Source organism: Notechis scutatus, chromosome 2, assembly GCF_049901735.1.
Source record: "Notechis scutatus isolate UNSWTSFEM ecotype Mainland chromosome 2, rNotScu1.2, whole genome shotgun sequence".
NCBI classification, from domain to species: domain Eukaryota; kingdom Metazoa; phylum Chordata; class Lepidosauria; order Squamata; family Elapidae; genus Notechis; species Notechis scutatus.
Genome location: NC_142010.1, coordinates 111,613,146 through 111,637,148, shown reverse-complemented (window position 1 = coordinate 111,637,148; position 24,003 = coordinate 111,613,146). Strand labels below are relative to the sequence as shown.

The 24,003-nt window shown below is 41.0% G+C and overlaps 1 protein-coding gene across 6 annotated transcripts in view; it reads right to left on the bottom strand.

The window, feature by feature from the left end:
• CASKIN2 (CASK interacting protein 2) overlaps positions 1-24,003 on the bottom strand; it is a 109,175-nt gene that overhangs the window by 28,691 nt on the left and 56,481 nt on the right. For 5 of the 6 annotated variants that reach the window (XM_026667428.2, XM_087955813.1, XM_026667429.2 and 2 more), the window contains exons 3-10: positions 13,665-13,716; positions 7,541-7,638; positions 6,626-6,771; positions 5,200-5,295; positions 2,852-2,982; positions 1,412-1,520; positions 601-709; positions 158-252 (exon numbers count right to left, since the gene is read on the bottom strand). In XM_026667428.2, coding sequence (XP_026523213.2) covers positions 158-252; positions 601-709; positions 1,412-1,520; positions 2,852-2,982; positions 5,200-5,295; positions 6,626-6,771; positions 7,541-7,638; positions 13,665-13,716 — 836 coding nt within the window. Of the gene's footprint in view, positions 1-157; positions 253-600; positions 710-1,411; positions 1,521-2,851; positions 2,983-5,199; positions 5,296-6,625; positions 6,772-7,540; positions 7,639-13,664; positions 13,717-14,253; positions 14,538-24,003 lie in introns of those variants that run through there. The other variant, XM_087955815.1, reaches the window with a different exon arrangement.

Sequence of the window (24,003 nt, the reverse complement as noted above, 5' to 3'; positions counted from 1 at the left end):
GACAAGTCAAAGTTGTATTTGTTCCTTTTCTCAGCATAAGAATGAAGCCCCTCCACGAAAAAAGAAGACCCATAACTAAGTGAGAGCGATGAGGGAACGCTTCAGGGGAGAGTGATTAGCCATGTAAGATCTTACATGACTTCCATCAATTTCTCACCGTGATGACATCTCCTGCACGGATGTTAAGAGCTGTTGGATCGTGGAGATTCCAGAAATCCTTTAAAGCACGGACCTTCAGGATTCCTGACGCCTCTGATGACAGGTGATAAATAGGGAGAAAAAAAAAGAAGGAAACAGAGGAAGCTTAAAAAATGTCAAGGAACAGGAAGATGATATTGTTACTTACAAAACAGGTAATATCTCCTGTTTCCCACAACTGGCAAACTCTTCAAGCATCCAGTATATTCTTTCCACCCTCAACTTTCTTACTTAGCTTAAGATTCAGAGTCAGCAGCGGGGCTGAAAAACCCACGTGTCTTCATCACTCCCACTCTCACCAAGAGACTTCCAAGCAAAATCCTTTCGTGTTGGGCATTTAGATCGCAGCAGGCAACCTTCTCGCTTCAGGATCTATGGGGATTAGTTTTTCAGCTTGCTCACCTCGTAGGAGCTGCTTGATGTCCTTGCTGGCATGTGAAGTGGTGAACTGGTTCACAATATCCAAGGCTGTCTGGTTGTAGGTGTTGCGAATGTTGACATCAATGCCCCCCTAGCAGAGAAAATATTAAATGGAATGAGGAGAAAGATGAAAAAGACTATAGAAAGAGGGTCTCTGCAATATAGGGAATTTTTTTTCTTGAGGTACGGAACCTTGGTGCTCTGTGAGCTTGTTTGCTTGCAGACATTTCATTACCCAAGTAGGTAACAACATCAGTGCATGGTTGATGTTACCTGGTCAGGTAATAAAATGTCTGCAAGTAAAAAGACAAATTCATAGTACACTAAGGATTTCATGGTTCAACCTGAGCTAAAGATATTCTTTTCTGCTGGTAGGGAACCGTGTTCTGATTGAACCCTCACAGTTTCATCATTGACTTAACTAAACCCAAGAATAAGTATTGGTTAACCTTCACTAGACAATTTCCAGTATTGCTTGGAAAACACTGGTTAGACATTGATTCTGACACTTCAGAACTTTTTTAAAAGTTCCCTATTATTGGCAATCATTTTTTCTCTCACTGGCCCCAAACCCTAGAATATATACATTCATACAGCAGCTGTAGGAAAGGGAGTTATATATGTAAGCTGGTATATGCACAAAAGATTTATCTGCATGAGGAAGAATTATACTTCATACGATTTGCCAAATGCTGTGTTGGTTTACTCAGGAGAGCTTGTTATGCCTGTCTGCTGATGGTCATGGTTATCACTAACCCAGCTTTGTTGTGTGCAAACTGCTTCTTTATCTCACCTGCAGCAGTAGGCGCACCACTTCTGTCTTGCCATACAGTGCAGCTTCATGCAAGGCAGTGCCTGTTTTTGTCTGCCTGTTGATCTCAATTCCAGCTTTTAGGAGTTGTCTGGGTGGATTGAAAAATAAACAATGAGCACCAGCAGACCAAAAAGTGGTCAGCTTGATTTTAGATCAATCTAATAAAACCCTGCTGTTTACTCTAAGCCATCTGGGGTCCTGGATGAAAATGATCACAGATGAATTCAATAAATCAATTTGGGGAAAACTTTTGAACTACAAGAAGAATATACAATGGATGTATATGCCCTATATTTAATATATTTTAATTTATACCATAATTAGGCTCAGACTTGAATGATGGTAACTCAGTGGTTGCTACAACTGAAAAATCCAATATACACTTAATTGCTGTTTCCTAGTCTAAAATATATGACAGAGAGAATTGGCACAGTTCAAAACCAGCCCAGATTGAGGTTACTAGGAATAAACTACAATTTGAAAAGTAAGTGTAAACAGTAAGTACACAAAATTACTGATTACTTTCATTGGCCAGATTGCAGAACCGCAAAAAGAGAAACGTTTAGGATAAGTTTTAGGAATTGGAAACTCATCAATAGTCCTCCCAGCTTTTTAGCCTCTATGGCAGGGGTCCCCAACCGCCGGTCCGCGGACCAGTACCGGTCCAGCGGAACAAGTCTTACCGGGCCGCTGGTTGCTGGGCTCCGCCATCTTTTTGGTAAAAAGTGCTTCCGGTGAGCTTTTCCGGGTAGAAAGCTCACCGGAAGCACTTTTCATCAAAAAGATGGTGCGCTAAAGCTCGATGAGCTTTTCGGGTAGAAAGCCATTTCTGCCGAAAAAGCTCACCGGGGCATGGCCGCCATCTTTTGACGAAAAAGTGCTTCGGTGAGGTCACCGGGCACTTTTCGTCAAAAGATGGCGCGCCCAGTTGATGCCGGTACCGGGCTGCGGCGCCCAGCTGATGCCGGTACCGGGCCGCAGCGTCAAAAAGGTTGGGGATCACTGCTCTATGGTATTTCATTAATCCTTTGGAACAATACAACATCACAATACAGCATTCTAGTTTAAAGGATACTGGAGAAAGGAATGGTGCCCTCTATTGGCAGATATATTTTGCTAAAACGTGATTTGCTGCCACCTCCCTTCCCCTAAATCAGGGGTAGCCAACCTTTTTATACCTACCCCCCACTTTTGTATCTCTGTTAGCAGTAAAATTTTCTCTAACCGCCCACCGGTTCCACAGTAATGGTGATTTATAAAGTAGGGGACAAAACCCCTACCGCCCACCATGAAAGCTGGAACGCCCACTAGTGGGCGGTAGGGACCAGGTTGACTACCACTGCCCTAAATAATGGCAACAGTAGACTATTCTATTAAGACTACTGCCTTTCTCCCTCTCAGAAGTGCTTACAAAATTACCTGATAATCTCCTTGTGCCCATTCTTGGCTGCCAGGTGTAGAGGTGTAGTGTAGTTGGGGTCACTTGTGTCTTTGAATTGTCCCTCAAGCAGAGCCACACACATATGGCTGTTTAGAAGTAACTGGGCTACCTAAAATGGACATGGAATGATACAATGAATAAAATACAATAGACAGCCTATCTGACCAATGATAATTCATTGACAAGACCATCTATTCAGCAGTGTAGAACATCTAATCTAGAACATTCAAACTCTCTTATCTCCCTGAAAGGACATAATATAGTTCCTTCCCAATTTGAGATCTGTTTGCTCAACACTCTGATGGCACTCCACAGTCTCTTGTTGAATATTGGGGAGGGGTGTGTGGGAGAGGGAGAGATACATTCTGAGGATCTGCTAGTTTTCCCATCTTTTCCTCCCTGTATTGTTTCCATATTTATCATTCTTATGATACCATTTGTATAGCTTTGTTTTTATTATACTGTTTTTATTCTTTTTTCCAATCAATTTTTATTAAAGGATGTAAAGAAAAGAAAATGAAAAATTATAAGTTAATAAAAAAAGAAATGAAAGAAAAAAGGCAATAAAGGAAAAAAGAAGATATAGCAATGTCGTTTCCCATCTTCCTTACAGCAATTACAAATGCATTTGTTTTGTATCCTTTCTTTCTAAGATTACTCTTGCTCCCAACTGTTTTGTCCCACTCATGATCATTCTGTTTTTCTATTTAGATAAGGAAATATTTCTGAAATGATGACCCAACACACCATGGGTTTTCTAGTCCTTTTTTTAATGGCTATTTTTAATGTGACCATAATTCAAATAAGAGAGATAGCTTCTGCCCTTCTCCCCTCCAAGGAAGGCAGGTGCTTTGGAGAGCCATTCTTCTCATTCCAGCAGCCCTGAGAAAGAAAGCATTGTACATCTGCTTTGCTTCCAAGTCCTTAAAGAGGCCAGATTCTTCAGCCTTTTGGGAACTGGGTGATCCAACTCTGTTATTATCTCTTTTTCTAGACTCCACCTGCCAATGTTCTTCAGCCCTCCAACTACAGGGTCCTGGAATCCTTACAGAAGATGCTCCAACTTAAAAATGCTTCCGCAAGGATGCAGTTTTCATGCGGGGTGGATTAGTTTTTAGCACTGATTAGAGTTTTGTATTGAGTACAAATTTTTGCATTGTATTGTACTCAGTGTATTTCAGTGTATTTATAGTTCGGCATGTTCTACAAATCCAGGAAACTAGGTTAATTAGCAAATCTGGGGTACCCATGGGCAGTGTATCATGAAAACACAGCCAAGCTAAAGGTTATGCTTAGAGCAGTTTACTATATGAGAAATGATTTCAACTTCAAGTTTGGTTTTGACCTGTCTTTGGCTATACATTATCACAAATTGTAGTTCATGTGCAGAGATCTTGAGTGTATTATTTTATGTCAGATTCATCATGCTATTTATGCTGTATTTATGTTACTAAAGCTGGTGTTCAGAACACTTACTGATTGATCATGAAAACAACATGCCACTCCCTCGGTTTCTTTGGTGCAACCGCGATCCCTTAGATTAATGCTCCTCCCAACCCAACTTAGGGTTTATTTATATTTCCTGTTCTTTCCTTTAGCTTGAAGGAAGCTTCCCATCCCCAGGAATTCCAAGAAGCTTCTGCACCTGTCCTAAATATCGGAGCCAGGAATCTACAGCCAGCTCCCAATTGGGTCAGGATGGAATGCTTGGCCTTCTATCCCAGCTGGCCTTGCTTCTGACTTCATAGCCTGAAAGAATGATTAGGCTCCAGGCATTTGTGGTTTTGTGTGGGAACTCTCAAAGAGAAAACTCTGATTGCTTTGGAACTGTGGTGGAAAAAGACATAGGGGGAAGGATGCTGCATTATGCCCCACTAGTCATAGTAAGGCCTGTCACAAACTGCTGCCTGCCCAGAGTTTTTCAATCTCAGCAACTTTTAAGATATGTTGACTTCAACTCCCAGAATTCTCCAGCCAGCAAGAATTCTGGGAAGTGAAGTCCATATATATCTTAAAGTTGCCAAGGTTGAGAAACACTGATTTAGTGTATTGACATATACTTGGTTACCACAGAAAACTGTAGGGCAAGGGTTGGAACTCAGTGCAATAAGGAAAACAATGTCTGATAGTTGATTTAAGGCTAACTTAAGAAGCTTCACGGGACAGGACAAGACAGGACAGGATGGAATTATACGGTATGCTTGACTGCTTTTTGTGCACCAGAATGCTTTTCAATAGACAGTGGATGCGAAGTAGACAGATGGGGTAATCTTTTCTCTGACTTGTTTGTTTTATAATACAAGGTGGTATGGGTGATTCTGCTTACCTTCAGCCTCCCAAACTCACAAGCCAAGTCCAAGGGGGTTTTCTTAGCCTTATTTATAAGACATGGGTTGGACTGGTGCTGAAGCAACATCTCTGACTGCAAGCAAACGTGTAAGAACATGAAAGGAAGTCAGTGAATCTGGAGAAAGTGGCAACACATTCCCCAGTGACACAACTCATTTCCCCCGTGAGGCATATTCAAAGCCTTTATACAGGAAAAGCCTTATTTGGAATTGACAATACAACAAAGCTATATATGGATCGTAATGGGCCTGTAATTTGCTTCTCCAGCTCCTCCTAGTTAAATCTCAGACCAAGAAACTCAGAAAGTTCTCTAGTCTTTTTTAGCCACTTTAATGTTCTTCTCTAAATGAATACGGTGGAAACTAAATATCCTCTCAGGGACTTTTATTTGCATTTTCACCTTCTCAACACATCTGTAGTTTTTTTTTTTAAATTCAGATGGTAAAAATCACTGGAAGGTTTTCCCACTGGACAAGGAGAAAGGATGTGTTTTCTAAATTCACCAACTCGTAAGAGTTCTAACTGTAATGTTTGGTATGCAAATAATCTCAGATTCTATCTTTAAAAAATTGTAAATAAAATGCTTGTCCTCATTTGTGTGTAGTTGAAGTCCTGGTGAGAGCTTGAAAACCAAGAGAAATATGACAGAACTTTGGAGCTATTCCTAGAAAAGCTTTAATGTTATAAATAACCAACGTAGGGAATTTTTTGGATGATAGTGATGGCATGTATATATTTTTTTCACCAGAGCAAACTATATACAACTCCGCTGAGTTTATTTCAGAATGCATAGCCCTGCAAAACTATGCTACCTATGAGACCAAATGTTTTTTGTCATCTTTCTTCCTTTTTGTTTTCTGACAAAAGCTGTATAAATGCTATCTTGGCACTGATTGCAGCTTACTTAATTCTACTATGAATGCCACCCATACTTTATACCAAAGCCCTATAATAGCTTTGCTGTGCAATTTTCACTTGAGGGGGGGGGGGTCATAGGAACATACAAGAAATATGAGATTAAGAGGACAAGATGTTTAGGATTTTTTAAACAAAAGACAAACTTAGAATTTCTTCATCAGTGAGGTTTGAACACACACACACACACACACACACACACATTATTCATTTGGTAGTATAGTAGTTTTAGGGAAAGTGGGGTGATTGAATTGTATTCTGGTTTTTATTTCATCAGAGAACCAGTTGATTATACACAATTAATGTTTTATTTCAGGATAGTACTATTACTACAGTATCAGATGCATGAGAAATCATGTGCTGTTTGTCTTTACAGAAGTACAATTCGCTTCTCCATACATAATTTAAGAATGAGGGTTTGACTTATCACACCGAGTAACGAGAACCTCTTTTATCTTTTGCTTCCTCCATCATAATTCCCCACTTACCACTTCATAGTGGCCATACTGGGCAGACAGGTGCAGTGGGACCTGTCCATCCAATGATGCCATATTGACTGAAGCAGATGCCCGTAGCAGGAGGCGCACTGGCTCCACTTTCCCTTGCCAGGCAGCGTAGTGTAAAGGGCGCATTCCTGTAGGAAGGCAAATATCAGAACAGAAAAGACAGAGATAAGCCACCTAATGTGGAGACTATAGAGGCCCATCTTGGGAATGTAGATATAAGAAATTAAACTTTTTTTTAAAAAAAACCCATACAGGTAGTTTTTTGACTTACAAGCAGAATTGGAACCAAAATTTCTGTTGCTAAGCAAGGCGGTTAAGTGAATTGTGTCCAATTTTATGACCTTTGTTTTTTGCCAGAGACGTAAAGCAAATCCCAATAGTTGTCAAGTGAAGCACATCCTTGTTAATCGAATCCAACTTCCCCCATTGACTTGCTTGTCAGAAACTAGCTGGGAAGGTTGCAAATGGTGATACTACAACCATTGTAAATACATGCTGGTTGCCAAGCATGCAAATTTTGATCACATGACTGTGGCGATGCTACAACAGTCCTAAGTGTGAGAACTGGTTCTTTTTTTAAAAAAAACCACTGATATATTTTTAAATAGTGGCTAAATGAATGGTTCCAAGTCGTGGACTATCTGTTTGGATCTTAACCATGGGTTAGGGCTGGTCCAGTAAGCAGACAATCTCTACTGGGGCAAAAGATGGGGTACGGCAATCCTGTGTTCTCATTCCAAAATATTATTCAAAATATTACTTCCCTAGAAGCAATGTCACATTGTTCGCAAATGACACTTTTCATTAGTGAGACGAGAGTGATTCCCCACATTGGCTGTTGCAACAGAGAACATTTGATCATGCACGGGGAGAAGCCAGAACAGGCAAACGTCTTACCATTTGTGTCCTTAATATCCACAATGGCTTGTGCCTCCAGCAGCAGAGAGATAAGCTCCAGGCTTCCAACCAAGGCTGCATGGTGCAAAGCTGAAAACCTGAAACCAAGAAAAGAAAAAAAGAAAAGAAAAAGAATAGGATCACTTGATGGGGCAAGTCTCAGTGGTTCCTGAACATACAGCCTGACCCACCCTGGCTCAAGCATGCTCCCTATTAGGAGATATGTTGAGAACTCAAAACTACTAAGAGTGATACCACAAGAAATGGCACACAATTCACCCTAGCATGATTCACCTCTGCACATCCTCTTGGTGGTGATACCATTTTTAATGATGATTCTAGCCCTCCATATAGATATGGGAGCAATATAGAAGATTTGAAAGCCAGCACTGTACAGTACAGTATAAACATTGGACAAGAATCAAGTTCAAACTCTTATTCAGCTTTGAAGCTATTTAGAGCTATCCTTAGGCTAGCCACTACTTTTAAGATTAATCTTTTTTACAGAATTGTTATGAGAAATTGGGGTTTTAGGGGACCACTATTAATTTTTGGGGAGAAAAGGAAGCATTTTCCCAATATGATGTATTCCAGATGTGGTTGAACGTAACTTTTAACAAATTTGGTTGCTACAATGGCTGGAAAGTGGTACTTCATAGTATACTTCAGTATTTCTGGAACATATTAATTTGGGAAAGGTTGAGATGTTTATATTATTACAGTGTCCTGGTAAATAGAGAGATTCTGAAATCACAGGCGCTTACAGTTAGAGACTCTGGTAAAGCTCCTTTCTTTGTGGAGGTGTTGCCATTTACACTGTTTTAGCACTGACCAAACAAGCCTAGAATGCTTAATGACACATTTCTTTTTCTGGCATTGTCCTGTTAATGTTCCCCAAACTTTTTCGTTTTCCTTTGAAGGCCTTGTTATACATACACTCTTGCACATGGGAAAGTCTGCTGCCATGGTTCTGCAGGACACAAACAATCCCCTCTTGGCTCTAATAAATAGAGGACTTTGAGCAAGCTGCTAAGCTGTGACTTGATGTCTGCATTTTGGTACCCTCCTTGCCTGGGAAAACAAGGATGGACATACCTCAGCACTAACTGATTAAAATAAAGCTATAATCTGAGCCATATATAGTCTTAGAAGTGGACTCTTCAAAAGGTTTAACACGGCAGAAGAAGAGAAATATTTAATAAATAGGGAGTAACCATTTTATTGGATCTAATTCCTTCAGTGTAATTTTCATTCATTCTAAATCCAGCTTTAGTTTTTATATTGATGTCATCCACCTATTTGCCCTGGCCCCGTCTAGTTTTAATCTCTGGTCCCCAACATGCTTACAGTCCCCTCCCTACTCCCCCAAGTTGCATGTTCTGATTTAGGATGCTTTTTAAAAGATTCAATAACTGGCAAGTGTTATATTTTTAATTATTGTCCCATCTGAAAAGGACTAAGATGCCTGCCTCAAGCCAGCCTTGAAGCACATAAAGGGATTTTTTGCTCATCAAAATATGCTGGCGGTATGAGCGGATTTTTTTTCATTTCTCTAATTAAAAAAAAAGTGTGTAAGCAGCCTTGTAGGAAGGTTAAGCAGTCTTATTGGTGTGTGTGTGTGTGTGTGTGTGTGTGTGTGTGTGTGTGTGTGTGTGTGTGTGTTCAGAGTAGCACCCAAAAGGTCAGACAGAAAAGCTAATGCTGGCCTTGGGACAAGTGACCAGCTGTCTCTCAGTAGGGGGAGCATCTCCCCTCCTCCCCGCCCTCTTACCACCCTGGACTTGTCCTGCTTATGGCTATCTCTTTCCCAGCACCACTTTCCTATTGCCCAAGTGTGTGAGGCCACTGAGGATGAATAGATCTTGTGTTTGAGGTTTGTGAAAGAGGCTTGTTTACCCAGACCCCTCCTCCCCCGCTGGCTCCCGCCTTCCCATCGCTTAGTGCCGATTTCATTCATTGGAAAGGATGGAGGGTAGCTCGGGGACCCACGGGAACCAGGGTCTCAGCGGCAACGGTGCCCCGAATCACGGCCCTGTTATCCTCAGCAGGAGTGAAAAGTGTGGAGGGCGACTTCAGTAACAGCCTGGTTCAGTCCTCTAACACGACTCAATAGCGATGGGCATCCATTGTAGATTGGAAGCAATTGTGTCTTTTGGCCTCCTGTAGGAGCCTGTCTGAGAGGATTTAATAGCAGCCACTGACGCAAGGAATACCAACACCACCAGTCCCCCTGTGTATGATGACAGTCTCCGTCAGGGAGGTCTTTTCTTAGCCAGAGGCAGCCAGCAAGCAGTCATCTCATGCTGGGCTTCTGCTGCAGGCCTGGAGGCTCCAATTATCCCCACGGTAACCTCTCCATGGGAAGGAGAGCTCTCACAGCCAGAAAGACTGGCCAGAGCATTTGAAAGAGTCCTGTGCCCAATCCAAGGGGCAGACCCAAAGAGCTAGGAAGAATAGCCACCGAGAGCTGTATTGGCATTGCCTAGCAGGAATTGGTAACCTGTGGGAGTCCCAGGGAGGTTGTGGCAGCCTGCCACTCCTGCTGAAATTCTCAGTATTACTGAAACACCTTCTGCCCCCTCAGTCTGCAACTAAGCTTTCCTAGAGCCCATCAGGCAACTCTGAAGTATTCATTCAGCCCTAAATCGAGACACAACTGAGGCTGGAGGATCACCTCACAACACTGATGTTAATTTGAGAAGTGGAGCAGTGTGAGAGCAAGAATGCAGAGATGCCACCTCATCACTGCTAGATCCCATGATGTTTCTTGGAGAAGAGCCATGGGACAATGTTGAGAAAATTTCCTGAACCATGAACAATAACCCACTAGAAAGTTTGACATTATCCAAGCTTACTTATGTCCATATCTTTCCCCATATTAGAATTGGCATCAGTGAACCTGAAACAAGTGGTTTGGCTAAGACCACCTAATGAGAAACTGAGAAAGTGAGATATAATCAACGCCTTCTTGACATGTAGCTATCTATGTCTCTTAACCCATACACCATGGTGATAGCTGGAACATATGGCTCTAACTCTCACAGTATTTATTTGTTTTCAATTCTTGGAGTGTAATATAATACAACATTTAGTCTACAGAAAGCAAGGAAACACTAGAGAACAGCTGCTGTTGACAAGAGAATGGGCATAATCAATGGTTTAAGATACCATAGCTCAACAATAAATTAATTCTTAGAATCATTAAAAAATATTAGCTTTTAAGATTTGTTAAATAGTTAGAAGATTAAACTCTGCATAATAAATACATCAAATATGTTCTAAATTGATACAAATATTAATTTTACCAAAAACAGAAGCATTATGAGTTTTAAAATTTATACGTTTCAAAAATTTATGAGTTTGTAGAACGTTTCTTTCAACTTATAAAAGTGAAGTCCTGGCAAATTCCTAGTGGCAAAATAATTTATAAAAGCTACATAAAAAAATATTCTCTGCATTCCAAACATATATTTATTATGTATTTATGTATATTTGATATGGGTGTGTATGAATGGTTCTTCTCATGTCAACAGCAACATTTCCATCATTCTGAGTTTGTATCTGGCATATAAGGAGTAAAAGTATCAAGAAGTAATAATGCCCTTGTTGATAGTACAAGTTATTTGCCCAGAACTAGAATTTCTCCCCACCTCCCACCAGACACACATGGGGTGTCGACAGATCCCCTTTTTCCGAAAGAATGTTGGAAGTGATGCACTCATAAAAAGACTTTCAACTCAGCATGTTTGTGAACAACTGAAAGAAAAGCGTGTCAAAAGAAATTATTCTGAAGTGCTTCTGGGCTCTATAAGATCTCTTGCTTTGCCCCACCATAGGGTCTAAAATCCTTTATTTAAAATTTAAGTCAGCTTTAGTGAATTCAACCTTTGGGGGGTAATCTTACATTGAATTGTTAAGGTATATTGATTGCTTAATGCTATCAGTATTACTATTAATCTCTAGTGCAAAGACCCCCAACCCAACTACCGGGCCATGGGCTGTTCAAAACTGGGCAGCGGGAGAGATGGGTTAGTGCATGCATGTGAAGCTCCATTCATGTGAACGGCGGGGCACTTGCTCCCCTCATGTGTGTGGAGGGCACTTGTGCTCACACACACAGCATCATTCGCGTGAATGCAGCTTCACATGCTAGTGCCTTTTTGCTCATGCGAGTGGAGCTTCGTGTATGAACTTACCATTTGTACGATGGAGCTTTGCGCCCAAGCGCAAGCACTCTCCACTCACGTCCAAAACTGCGTGGAGGGCTTGCATACCTGCCACTCCCCAAAATGGAGTTTCGCGCTGCCGCTCACATGCCTCTCCCACCCTCTCCTCCTGGCTGGTCTGGTCTGCCAAGTTCGAAAGGACTGCTGCTCTAGTGAATAGGATTTCAACACTCCAATTTGAATATCTCCACTCAAGACTCATCTTTGATTTTTATGACCGTTCCTCAAAATTTTTATGACTGTTCCTCAGAATTTTTCACCTAGACTCCTTGTCAGCATGTGATCTGTAGCAGGGCCATCTCAAGACATTTTTCTACCTAAGATGAAGCAGCAAACTTTTCTAATCAACATGTAAAATAAGCAAAGTCAAATTATTTTGGCAAATGAGGCAGAAATAGCTCAAGCACATCCCTCTATTCCTGGCAATACTCCCAATAACAAAACAGAAGTCTAAGTTTTCTGCCCTTGCTTACTCCCTCACATAGGTTCCTCCTTCTACCTAATAGCAGGCCTGGGCTTGATATCTAGGTTGAGCATCTGACTAGTTTATTTTTTCTGTATTTTATTTGTCCCAAGTTCCCACAATTCATTGTGGAAGGGAATATTTGGAAAAATTTCCATCACATTTCTTCATACAGACATTTATCTTAGAATGCATCTAGCTCAGAATCCGAGTTATTCCTTCTAACTTGAATGTCAAAACACTAACTGTCACAAGGCATATTTGCCTCACTCATTTGAAAATTTGTGGGAGTTAGATGCAATCTTTCTGTTAGAACAATTGGTCTGCAAAAATAAAAGGATGTGGCAACTAGAAAACCGGAAAAGCATTCTGCTCCACTTAATATCAGGATTGGTAAACAATACTGAACTGATACTATATAAATAGATAATGATTGAGGATCATTAGCTACATGTTCATGCATTTAAACAGCCGTGATGTTAACCCACCGGATTATGCTTGTTATGATATGACCTCAGCCCTTAATCCATTGCACCATAGCTATTCTGGGAAATTATTATACTTCTTCAGAAGTGATTTCAGATTTTTTTTCAGGAAGCACAGTAATATTTCTTCAAAGGGTCTGTGGCTCCAGATCCCAAATCTCTCTTGATGCAAGCTCAAATTTGGCTTTCTCTAATTTGCTTGCCATGAATTTCCAGCCATTTGGCAGTTACAAACTATACCCATTTGTAGGACTCAAGGACGTTTTGCTATGAATGATTTGAATAAAGTATCTACCTGCAGTATTTTAAGGACAGATTTCTATTTTAGATTTGCGTTTTGCACTCATAATGTGAAGTGATGGACACAAGGTCATACAGGGAGTCAATGGCAGAGCAAGAGACAAAACACATGCAGTGTTATCCTTCAGCTTGTAATCAGAGTAAAACTCACGGACAAAGCAATAACTACAGTTTCTTCATATGTCCATAATGAAGAACTGAGCTATTGGCAGGACTGATTCTCCCCTATAATATTTGCTCATCCCACACACTCCAATTGGGTGGGTACATTTTGTGTTCCCTCCCTGAATCAATGCCATCTGGTGGGATCCAGGAAGCATGGTTTTTCCATTGTGGCAACTGCACTCTGTAGTAATCCCCCCAACATACGTTTGGCCCCTATTTTGTTGCCTTTAGAAAGGTATTAAAAACCTGGGTTGTTCTCAAGCTTTGGGGATGGGATGATGGGAATTTCACAGATTGAGAAGTACAGGAATGGGATTTCTTGTTTGCCTATTACAATCAAGTTTTTAAATTTTAATTAAAGTAGCTCATTTTGTCATGTTTTTAATTTATGGTATACTGGCCAGACCCACAAGTGTGTGTGTGTGTGTGTGTGTGTGTGTGATAAAATTATATTTAAATCATGAATATTTTGTTTAATTACATACCCATCCACATCCTGGTAGTTTACATTCAGCCGTTTAGTTGATCCCAAGAGTTCTAGAGGAAGAGAAGAAGGAAAATGTGTCAGTTTAGTTTAGTACATTGAGGAATTGTAAGATCTGTATGTCTGAATGCAAATTTAGAGACACATTTAGCAGTGTTTTTCATGGGAATCTGCAACACTACAAAGGCTTTATAAGGAAGTATCTTGGCCACAGATATTGTGCTCAGGTCCAAGTCAGAATATTACCGGAAAAGTAATTTAGTGGAAAACTTCTATTACCCTGAATACTATCTCTAACCATAGTTTAGAATGAATGCATTAATGTTTCTTTGAAAGGAACAGACAGATAATCAAATAATCAGTATACTCAATGCACACTTTCCCTTCTGCTTTTCTGGTGGCGTATATTTAGATGTTTCCTTGCTTTGTCAGGAACAGTTCTGTGGTCATTCTGAAATTATAGTTGCTGTCCCAATAGTTAGAGGAACTGATAGTAATGACAACAGCAAATCTGGTGCTCCACTAGATAAGGGCATGGGGTTTCTGCTTCTACCTGTAATTGGCCCTTGTCCCAAGCCTGCCAAACTCACCTTGCTGTGCACAGAACAGCACCTGGCCCATCCCTTCAGTCTGTTCTTTCTTTCTAATTTCTTTAGCATTGCCTTCAACACACTGCTCTTTGTGAGTATCAGCTTGGGACTAGCCCCATTCTTCACTTCACTTTTCCTCAAAACAGTGGCTGCAAATATTCCCCTCTCCAACTGATAACTTCCACAAAACCAGCAGACAAAATCCCTCTTTCCCATCAACGTTGGGCACTGGTTCAGTATCCTTGCTTTCCTTCCATCAGATATGCCTCTATTTATAAAGTGACATGTCTGGAAAAATGAAAAAACTGACATTTATTTTGTTCCTCCCTCCCTTCAGCTTTCTTGCTGCCAGGGAAAAGCCCACACATATCAGATGGCTGGCATTTTTCCTCCAGAGGCAGAGGTGGTAGATCCAGAGTTTTTAAACAAAGGCATTGTGTTTGTCTGACATTCTATTCACCTTGCTTATTCTCCGGAGTACCCCACTTTTTGGTGGCCTACTTTGTGGATAACTCCACAATGGAGGCCCCTTCCAGCTTCCAAATGAAGTGTGCATCTGAACCAATTATGATGCTCTCTCCCAAACACAGAAGCTGATGCATTTCTTTTCTTTCACATGATAATGGAGCCATTCAGGAATCTGAATGTAAAACAACTGGGCATCAACAAAAGAAAGTGACATTTATGGGTAGGACATATAAGCAAGAATCATTTGTATCTGTTAGCTCTCTCTCTATAATTTATTCTCTATTGGTTCGCAAATTCTTCATCCTACAGTTTTTTTCTATAGCACCAACTCTACAAGACAGGCTTTTCTCTGTTAGAGAAAAGTTCCCTGAGGATGCATCTAAAAGCTTGGAAGACTAAACCCCTGGTCCCAATGACTGACCCAGATTGGATTCTACAAGATGGATTGATTTGAGGGACAGTGACCTATCTAAAGTAATCCATTGAGTTTCTATGTCTGAAGGTGGATTTGACTTTGAGTCTCCAGAAATAATTCAGTCCTGTCCACTACACCAGGGGTCCCCAACCACCGGTCCGCGGACCGGTACTGGTCCATGGAACAAATCCTACCGGGCCGCTGGCTTGCTGGCGCCGCCATCTTGTTTTGATGAAAAAGTGCTTCCGGTGAGCTCACCGGAAGCACTTTTTCATCAAAACAAGATGGCGGCGCCCAGCTGATGTCGGTACCGGGCCACGCCATAAAAAAGGTTGGGGATACCGGGCCGCGGCGTAAAAAAGGTTGGGGATCACTGTACTACACCATTTAAAATACATATTGATTCACTCTCTTGAAAACAAATTCAAAGATTTAGCATGTTTCACTGAATATGTTGGGTTTCTCTGAACAGCTTTCGACAAATGCAAATTGGTCAACTATTTAGTATGCAGGAAGGATTTTTACAAAGAACACATTGAACTTGCTGTGGGCAATTTTCAGCATTCTTAGCAGGAATGGTTGATTGGATTTGGCCCAATTTGGAATACCAATATGAGGGAAGGTCACAGGAAAGTAACCACGCTTCCTATTAATGTGGAATCTATTCAGATTCTGTCACTCAAGATCTGGAGAGGATTTGTGGAGACATGAGGACCGCCACCTGTTTGTCTAATCTTTTCCCCTTTTGGCTGATTAGTCAGCCAAATTGCAACTGGTCCCATGGTTATGAAAAGTGAATAATGTCTACTTGGTTAAAAGGTCTGTGCTGGGGGAAAAAACCATTCCTGAATTCGGAATATTTTGTAATGCATAAAAATTAGCCAGTTATTTCTCAGCCAGCTTCTTCATAATACAAGATTGTAATGTTTTTGCACGTAACGTTCTGTAATCTTAGTACCTTCTTCATCATCTTAAGAGCAAAAAGCACTTACTCAGCATAATGTGATATGATTAAGACATTAGGGAGATAGTGAGTTCTATAGTTGGGCATGAAGCAGCTACCTTGAGCCAGTCGCTTTGTCTCAACCCTAGGAAGGAGGCAAGGGCAAACCAATTCTGAAAAATCTTGCCAAGAAAACTGCAGGGACTTGTCCAGGCAGTTTCCAAGAATTAGACACAACTGAATGGAGGGCGGAGGGAGGCATTAACAGCCCTAGTCCTACATAGGCAGCTTGTATAAGCTGCAATATTATGTTCCATTGCAATATTATGTTTTAAAGTGTGAAAGTCATCGCCTAACTGAGCAAGTTTTCTCTCTTTTTTTCCAGATCTCAAAGAAAATGTAAACATGATAGCTCCTAGAAATTTTAGAATAATTGAATTAATTAGCAAAGCAAAACATTAGAAGAGAATCCAGTTGATGGGGTTTATTTAACGATGGTATCTACTTGGCAGGTCTGTTGAAGATGGCTGCTTAAACTTTTTTCTTCTTCTTTTGAATTGCTGCAGCTTTATAATCACTTGACAATCCTAATTCCTGGAAGCCCTTTGGGCAAATGGGGATTAAAATGGCAATGCCTCCAAGTAAAAAATAAACAGGCAACTTGAGCAGTTGGATTCTTCTGACATTACAGTGATCATAAAGAATCGTCCAGTGTCACCAACCCTATCAAGATGCGCAGAGAAAAAAAAAACTTTTACTGGTAAAATGCAAAAGAGAAAATTACGAAGGAGAAAATAACAGATGGTCAGGGGGAGGCTATGCTCTAGGACAGCCTTCCAGCTCTTTCTATTCTCAACCCCATCATTTACAAGGAGCATAGCTGCTTGCAAGGGATTGAGGGAGGCAACTGCTTGTTTTTTTTCTGCCCCAGGAATCTTATTTTTGGTAATTATGACTAATCGCTACCTGAAAGACACTTTAGCTTCTCCAAGCTGTCCAGGTTTTCCCGTTTACAAAGCCACGTGGGCCAACAGTTGTCATTGCAAACTCTCTGCGGTATTCTCTTTGGTATTTCAAGGGGGAACGTTTGAGGGATAGAGGGTTAGCAACACATAGACGTAAATGAGAGTCCAAAGCAAATGGCAATAACACTTGGACTTATATACTGCTTTACAGTGCTTCACAGCCCTCTCTAAGCAGTTTATAGAGTCAGCCTATTGCCCCCAACAATCTGGGTCCTCATTTTACCCACTTCGAAAGGATGGAAGGCTGAGTCAACCTTGAGTTGATGGGACTCGAACTGCTGAACTGCTGGCAGTCAGCAGAAGTAGCCTGCGGTACTGCATTCTAACCACTGTACCATCATGGCGCAGAATAAGAGAATAATCAAGCTGTGTTTCAATGACAGGGGATGATCAAAGGGACAACACTGTCTATTGTTACCTGCCATCAAAGGAAAACAGTGGAAAATCACAAATATCCTATTCTGCCTTTGTACATCTTATTGCTAAATGTTGAGGGTGAACAAGGCCATAAGTGCACATTTGAGAATGCAAGATTCTTACTGATATCGGGCTTTCCACAGTCTGTCTCTTAGCCCCATTCAACCAAGGAAGCAATTGCTACATTTATAAACAGCAGAATAAGGTGAATGCATAACAGCATATCTGCACAGTTCTTATTCTGGAGACAGGCAATGTCTGGAATGACTTGGGTGCTATGGAATACTCATCCATAATGAACAGAGAGGCCTCTGAGGCTCCCGTAGCTCAGTCTCCCTAGAACTAGCAAAAGAATAAGAATGCCAAAAGGGACTAGGGAGTATAGCACATGTTTCCCCCCCAGAAATTTAGCTTTAAAGTTTGGCTTGCATGGACCACCAAAGCAGCCAGGAAGGATAATCCTGATCCTAGCAACTAAATTAAATCGGACGATACAGAAGCAGAGTATATCAGGATGGGTGATAAGGATCAGGGTAAAACAAGTGCACTAGCCACAGAAAATGCTTTGCACCCCTCCTCCTTATTGTCACTGATAAGGTTTCCTCTAGAAATTTCCCAAGCTCATTCCTGCAAATATTATGTGACTTGCATTCAAAGGTACTTCTATTCTTTGGACTATAGTTTTCTGTTCTCCTTTGCTCCAATTACCTTGAGGATGGTGGCTGGAATAAAAAGATTGCGTTACATGGAGGAAAAGCTTTGCAACTCCTCCTATCCTTCTAAATGTGGTGGGCTCACTGACATATGGAAATACGGGCTGAAAAGGAAACTCTGGTAATTGTGGCTTTCCTTGGGCTAATTAAAATATTTTGTAAATAGGCGTATTAATGCAAAACCATTTCCAAGGAGCTGATTATACAACATGCATGACAAACTCAACCAATGGGGTCAGCCAAGCAGAGCTGAAAAGAGGAAATCTAAAGAAAATCAGAATAACTTGTTTTTTAAAGGCTTTTTTTCATCTTCAAAAAAATGTTCTACAGTCATTCTGTACTAAAGAAGGAACTGGGTAAAAGTGATCTGCCTTTCCCCTTTTATTCAGCCGAGAGCAAAGGGACCAGGTGGCAAAACCTAAACAAGTTTTTATTTGGAAAAGACTGTGGTTTTTGCCCCCCTTTGACGTAAGTAGCCCGAAGTCTAACAAACAGCCAGCCAGCACGTAAACCTATATAGGACTATCTCATAAAAGGAATTTGAACAGAAGAGGAAAGCTTCAATGGATAAATAGCTATTCTTCATATACCAAAGGCACAGTGCCATTTTTGGGCAAGAAAGCAGTGGGACTTCTAGAAGGGTTATTCAAGTTACCTGAGTCCCATCTGTATCCAGACAGGTGTGGTGAGATAATATAGTCACAGCTTTCTTCTTCTTCTTCTTTTTAAAATATTTTTTTATTTATTTCCAAAGCCCTTGCTTCTTCTAAATATGACACAAAAATGCAGATATTCAGACATTCACTTGAAAGGGACTTCAGTCACTATGAAGAAATGGATGGCAGGCAATTAATGGGCCAAAAAATTTCCAGGCTTTCTGTAAGTCACATGTAAAAAAGTATGCAAAAATGTTTGCTTTGTATGACCTCCTTTCACATGATATAGGAATGAGGAAGTAATAGGTCTTTTAATATCACTAACAACAAATTCCAGAAGCTCCAGACAATATGGAAAAGAACAAGGGATGCTGGATTGTATAATTAGGCAACATGTGGAGCACCACAAATTCCCAACCCCTGTCCTATGCAAGATATGAGAACCAGTTTGATGTAGTGACTAGAAACCAGGAGACTAAGTTCTGGCCCTCTTTTAGACATGAAAAGCATGGCTGTCACTCAGTCTCAGCCCAACAGACTTCACTGGATCTGGGCGTTTATTGCTTAGCTATCTATCAAACTCTCATCCCCTAATGAGCTTGGAAACTTTGAAAACTTAAAAAAAAAAAACAATCAAAGAAACTCACAAACCAAAAATGAATTTCACACAATAGACCCAGAAGTGATAGATCAGTGGCCCCCAACCTTTTTTGTGCCGCGGCCCGGTACCGGCATCACAAAATCATCCGCGGCCTGGTACCGGCATCAGCACGCATGGCAAGGCGAGCCGAGCGACCGGCCAGCCAGTCGTCCCCCGCTTGTCCCCGCCACCTTCAACTCCTCCTTTGTACCTGTGTCGATGGGCTTCGCGACGGCTTCAGGATGGTCGCTCGGCTCGCCTTGCCATGCATGCTGAAAGAATCCTCGCGCCTTAGTTTTGTTGAAGCCGCCCCCTCGATGAAACTAAGGCGCGAGGATTCTTTCAGCACCCAAACGCCGCTTTCTACCTGGAAAAGCTCACCGGAAGCACTTTTTCATCAAAACAAGATGGTGTCGCCCAGCAAACCGGCGGCCCGGTAGAAATTGTTCCACGGACCGGTCCCGGTCCGGGGACCGGTGGTTGGGGACCCCTGTGATAGATAACTACAACTGTGGTTTAAAATAACACTGCCAACTGTAACTGCCTCTCCTGTTTTGTTAGCCCAGCAGAAGATAAGGATAAAGCTTGCTGTACAGGATATAGAGATAGATTCCCAACTGAAAGCTCTCCAGATTTGTTGGTGCTACAGTGTTCAAAATTTCTATCCACTGTGGCTGTCATGAAAAGCCTGCTATAACCACATGAACAGAAGAAAACCTCAATGAATTCAAGGAACTTCTGTCTGAGTAATTATCTCTCCAAAGAATCTATCAGGAAGATAACACTACCGTGTTTAGAGACAATATATCCAGTTTTAGAAAATATCACTTAATGTTCCACCAAAATTTTAATCTAGACTTAAAAAAAACTGTTCTCATTCATTTGCCTTGAAAATAAATGGTTTTCTTTTCTCCCCCCCCCCAAAAGAAGCATATATTGATCAAAGCCCTGTTTAGAGAGCCAGATTGATGCATTGTTCAAGGCACCAGTATAGGAACAGGGGGCTGTGAATTCTAATCCTGACTGAGACGCCAAACCAGCTGGGTAACCTTAGGCTAGACACTTACTCTCAATCCTAGGATACAGGCAATGGCAAGCCACTTCCAAAAAAAACTTACCAAAAAACAGCAGGGACTTGTCTAGACAGTCCCAATACTGACTCAAAGGTTTCTCTCTCCCCCGCCCCTCTTTCTTTCTCCCCCCCTCCCTCCTTCCTTTCCCCCCTCTCTCTCTCACACACATCCTTGTAGGCAAGATTTTGAGTTCTTAATCCTCATCTTAATTATAAGGTGGGGAAGATTTACATCAGGCTTCCCAACCAGTTACGTCCTAAGGGAAGTCTCTTCTCTTAAAAGTCACACACATCAGTATCTGTGGGCAACCAGGCTAGCCACAGAGGGGTGGAAAGATGTGTAACTGCTGATAATTTTTTTCTGTTTTATGGTCACAAAAATATTAGGATTAAAACATGAGAAGAAATTAAGAGGGCTGCTGACTGTTCCCTTAACACAGTTACCTGTAGTTAACTAAACCATGGTTATTTGGCTGAAGTAACCCAATTTCACAATACACTGAACCACAAAGTCACACATTGGTAGGGTTTGCACATCATACTATGCTAAAATTTTTATTTATTTATTTATTTATTTATTTATTTATTTATTTTATTTGCCAATTGTTTACAAGATAATAAGTATAAGTGTATACATAGTTGTGAATACATGAAATGGGTACATATAAGAAAAATAAAAGAATAAGAGAAACAATAGGACAGGGACGGTAGGCACGATGGTGCGCTTATGCACACCCCCTACAGACCTCTTAGGAAAGGGGTGAGGTCAATAGTAGACAGTCTAAGGTTAAAGTTTTTGGGGTTTGGGGAAGAGACTACAGAGTCGGGTAGAGTATTCCAGACATTGACCACTCTATTGCTGAAGTCGTATTTCCTGCAATCAAGTTTGGTGCGGTTTACTTTGAGTTTGTATCTATTGTGTGCTCTTGTGTTGTTATGGTTGAAGCTGAAGTATTCATTGACAGGTAGGACATTGCAATGTATGATTTTATATACCATGCTTAAATCAGACCGAAGACGGCGTAATTCAAGGTTTTCTAGTTTTAGAATTTCAAGTCTGGTGGCATAAGGTATTCTACAACGAGTAGAAGAGTGGAGAACTCTCCTTGTGAAATATTTCTGGACTTTCTCAATTGTGCTAATATCAGATACGTAATGAGGGTTCCAGACTGATGAACTGTATTCGAGTATTGGTCTAGCAAATGTTTTGTATGCTCTGGTTAGTAGTGTGATATTACCAGAGAAAAACTACGTAGGATTAGGTTAACAACTCTTAATGCCTTTTTGGCTATATAGTTGCAGTGGGCTCTAGCACTTAGATCATTAGAGATGAGTATTCCAAGGTCCTTTACAGAGCTTGGGTCATCAACAAGATCTTGACTATTCAGCTTGTATTTTATTTTCTGATTTTTTTTGCCAATATGTAAGACAGAGCATTTATTTGTTGAGATTTGAAGTTGCCATTTGTTTGACCATTCAGATACATAGTCAAGATCTTTTTGTAGGGTAGCAGTATTGTCTGTGGTATTGAACAGCTTTACATCATCAGCGAAGAGAACGCAATTGCTCTTAATATGATCACAGAGGTTATGGCTTGCTAGTTTGTGATTTAGGATATCAAGCGAACACAATAAAATGGGGTAGAAAAACAGAACTCTCTTTCACAAAGAAAACATTTGGCAAATTGGAAAACAGATTTTCTTTGAATATTTTGTAAGACATTGCTCTTGCAGCTAATTGCAAGAGCTCCATCTAATGGCAGAAATGTTATTTATTTCTGTATAGTTTTATTTTTATCCCAATATTATAATTATCTGAGAGCTGGTTCGGTCTAGTGGTTAAGATGCTAGCCTAGAAATCAGTAGGCTGTGAGTTCTAGTCCTGCCTTAGCCCTGAAAACTGGCTGGGTGACTTCGGGTGACTCATTCTTTCTCAGCCTGTAATATATTGGGCGACAACCTGGTCAATCAATTTTTGTCACCACCAATGGATCAACATTTGGTTGATCCAAAATAAGGGGGACCCTACAGTTAACACTCTGTTTGTTTGTTTGTTTGTGTGTGTGTGTGTGTGTGTGTGTGTGTACATACATAATAGTTTTGACTTCATCAAATTTTAGCCTAGCTATGATTTACTAGAGTGAAAGGACATGATATAATAACATCTCATATACATGGAGAACACCACAAAAAATATTGGTAGACTTTATTTCTCTTTGGCTGTGGGGGAAAGGCTGTGTCTGCTGTAAATTTTTTCTGTACTGACTATTGAAGGCCCACTGCTCTGTACTTCATGCAAGCTGGCACCAGTCTCTGCCGCTCCTTTTCCGGAAGACTGTTAAACAAGGTCACTCCTCCATAGCCCAATATGGAGATGGAAAGTTTCTAAATATCTTTTCAAGGCTTTTGAAGCAGTGGGCATTTAGTACACTGAAAGATCTCTGTCACAAAACTCTGGCAAAGAGCCCCAAGCCTTAACAAAAAACTATCCATCTAACCTGATGGGGGAAAATTCTCCATGTTCGTTATGTGAATCCACACCATGCAGAATCCCCAATTGCTACAAGTTCTTCAGATGAACAATGCCTCCAAAAATGGAGATCCCTTTTAGCTGTGGAGGGTCTCATTGTCTATGAAATCTCCCCCTAGGAACGGAGAATGCAAAAACTGGTTTCCCTTTGGCAAACCCCCTGCTTCCTCCTTTCTCAGCTATAAGGGCCAGACTCATGAATGATATAAAAGCTTCTTTGGGTTGCTTCTTCCCCACCCCCCATCTGTCTTTTATTGATTCACAACAGATGAGGAACTCAATCAACTCCAAGGATGTTGATGTCATGAACTGCAACAATAGCAAAGCCCGTGGAGCGCAGCCCATGGCAAAGAATGCAGCTCTTACACCCCCCATCCCACCCTGCTCCAGCCATACACAGGGAAGGCAGGGAGGGCAGGGAGAAAAAGGGCTTCTTCCTTTCAAAAGTTCTAGGCAAGCAAGCTTTGTTCTCACATTCTTTCTGTCAAAGGATTTGACTGGGATTGGCAGTTTTGCAAAAGAAGATGAAGGGAGGTCTGTTTCCAGCCTTCAGAACTCCACAATTTAATCCCTGCACCGGGTTATGGGCCTCATTAATGGATTCCTTATCTGCAATTTGGCAGATAAGGGTGTTGAGTCTACTGTTGGAAAGTAGGGAATCAAAGCCCTGCTTGGTAGAGACTTATAAGACCCAGGTATCCACTCTGTGAAACAGAAATTTTGTAGCACAGTAATAAGCTAAAATAAATCTTTCCCAACCTGGGAAAGGCTAAGAATGAACAAGAATGAACTAAAATAGGAAGGAACAAGACTGTAAAGTCTACTCATATATTCAAGAGCACACCACTGAAGATTGCTAATAAGTCTTAACT